This window comes from Octopus bimaculoides, chromosome 17 (genome assembly GCF_001194135.2).
Source record: "Octopus bimaculoides isolate UCB-OBI-ISO-001 chromosome 17, ASM119413v2, whole genome shotgun sequence".
Classification (NCBI taxonomy): domain Eukaryota; kingdom Metazoa; phylum Mollusca; class Cephalopoda; order Octopoda; family Octopodidae; genus Octopus; species Octopus bimaculoides.
The window spans coordinates 6589392-6592151 of NC_068997.1; the positions used below are offsets into that span (position 1 = coordinate 6589392).

Consider the following 2760-nt stretch of genomic DNA (forward strand, 5'->3'; position numbering starts at 1 on the left):
CAGTTTATTAACAGAATAGTTTTATATAACTAATAAAGTGTTAAATGAATAACTCTGTGAGAAGGTGCGTGCACACACACACACACACACACACACACACACACAAATATAAAAGTTGGTTGGCTTTGCCACAAGGGAATAGAAAGGACAATAGTGAAATGGAAGAAAAGAAAATGGCTAGCTTTGCCACAGGGAAATCAAAAGATGAGCAAGTTAATAATACAAGTAAGATGGATGTAAACAGTGATGAATGATTAAAAAAAGAACAAAAAAAAAAAACTAGAAGTTTCTTAGCTTAGAAATTGCAAAAAAGAAATGGAAGTAGAGGCTAGCTTTGCATTAAGGTTATGAAGTTAAGGATCGTTTAGCATGTTAGTAATACAAGTCAAATAAATGAAGAGAAATGATGAACAGTCAAAAAGCAAGAGAATTTCTTAGCAGCTGGACATTTTGCATTGTGATATGATGGTGTCTGCCACCATCACTACAACCATTTAAATGTTTTGCTTGCAGAGGTGGCTGGGTCTAACCGTGCCAATTGTTGTAGTTGTTTGTCAATTCTTTCATGAGATGCAGCACACTCTGAGATCAGCCTTCTTGATTTTGCCTCAAAGTCTTCTTTAGTTTCATCCTTCCACAAGTTCCATTGTCTCTGAGTTCTTCACACTTCTATATATGACTGCTATTTTCCTTATACATGTCCACATCATTTCAGTCTTTTGCACACTACATCTGATTTCTCTTGTATTTAGTTTTCTCTCAGTATATTTATACTTTGTTACTCATACTCACTAACATAATTTAGTTTTTTTTTTTTTTTCCAAGTCTTTTCTAATCCTCTGCATTCAGAGCCCATGTCTCTCTACTAGGCAATAAAGCACTTCATAATACAAGCATCATACAAGCTGTCCTTCCATTTGAAGACAAAACGTGTTATGAACAGAGGTAATAGCTCCCGGAACTTTTTCCAAGTTGTTTTTATTCTTCTAAAACAGTTAACCTGATTGCTAATCTTGAAATTATATACAAACATTTTTTAGAGTCATTTAAAAATACAATACAAAGCTATACTTACGGCCATTCATCTAGATCAAGTGACCGTACTCGAGAGAGGTGGGTTCCAAGGTTCCGATGAATTCCTGAGCATTCAATGCATATAAGAGCACCAAGATTTATACTGGCCCAGTCAGGATCTATAAAAAAAATTCCATCAAGATATTTGCAGTTATAAGAAATACAATTTCATACGAGTAACATATTATTTCTTTTATTAGCATAAAGTTAATTAAAGGTATTGATTACATAAACACAAACACAATAATGGTCAAAAGTGAATAGCTGCCATCAAAGATTTTGTTTCGCTACCTTTTAGACTGTGGGTCTACAAGATGGAAAGCATCTACAATTAACCAAGATCAACAAATATATATTTAACCCTTCAGCATTCATATTACTCTATCAAATGTAATGTTTATTCATTCGCATAGTTTTGAATCAATCCTGGATTGTCTCATAGCTTTGAGATTTCAATGATACAACTGTTTATCTTTAGTAGGACATTGTTGGGTAGGTGTGATAGGCTGAACCTGGCTAGTTTAAACACAAAATAGGTAGAATATTTGGGCCAGATATAGCTGGTTTAAATGCTAAAGGGTTAAAAGCACAATGTTATATTTTATTCAAATAGTTTCTATATCGGAAACCTTAAAATTATATAAAAATGCTGAATTCATAATAATTCTAAATTTTGGGGACATTTTTAAATGTCTCTTATTGTTTTGAAAGTCTTATCCTCTGCTTGAAAATAAAAATAGCAAATCCAGTGAGATGATTGGAGACACACTGAATTACACTGTAAATGCAGGATTCTCTTTTAATCAAGAGACATACAATATATACAAAGAAAAAGATGTGGTTACCTTATTAGCTACAAAATGATGAGCAATTAAATTATACTTAATTCAAAGTGAAACAGCAGAGTTAGCGAAGGTTTGTTTCAGCAAATATTAAAGACAAAAGAATTAATAAATTAATTTGACATAACGAAGATCAATGTTTTAGTTAGGCCTCTTCATCAGACAAAGATGAAACACATTCAGGATATATCTAATCTTTCTCAGACTGGAATAGTAAGAATTTCCCCGCTTCTTCACAGCCAACTAATTCATCTCATTCTGTCAACTTTTTACACTAAATTCAAAACAAGTAAAAGAAATTTTACTTACTGGTTGCTCCACAATCTGTACAGCAGTTATTTCCTCGCACATTGCGAATAGCCTGAATACTGGCTGGGTCAGTTGCACTGGTATTCTGAAGCAGAAAACAACAAACAACAGTTCAATGGAAAACATCAATCAAATCAAATCCTAGGGAAAAAGAAAGATAATTGAAGCCTAAAAGAATGTGATTATATCCATATAAGGAGAAAAGAGGATAGGCAGACAGAGAAAAGATACCCTATAGAACAAAGCAAGGTAGTCATAAAGAACTTCATGATGCTGCTAGTATATGACTTGGGTCATAGTAAAACAAAGTCATTTAATCCAAATAAACTGTTAGATGTTATTTGAATTTTTTTTTTAATTTCAATTTTAAAATTAACAAGTAAAATGACATGGGCAGAAAATTCTTGCTACAAACATTATTTCATTCAACAATATCACTGCAATGATTTCAAACAATTCCTTAAGACTATGATAATTACAAGAAATTTGGATAGACTTTGACACTGATTCTCTTAAAGACATGAATTAAATATCA

At 32.4% G+C, this 2760-nt stretch overlaps 1 protein-coding gene across 1 annotated transcript in view; it reads right to left on the reverse strand.

Annotated features, from left to right (window-relative positions):
* Positions 1-2760, reverse strand: part of LOC106872489 (arf-GAP with GTPase, ANK repeat and PH domain-containing protein 3) — a 166983-nt gene that overhangs the window by 4682 nt on the left and 159541 nt on the right. The window contains 2 exon segments of the mRNA XM_052974118.1: positions 1032-1193; positions 2226-2321. Of these exon segments, the coding sequence (XP_052830078.1) occupies positions 1032-1193; positions 2226-2321 (258 nt within the window).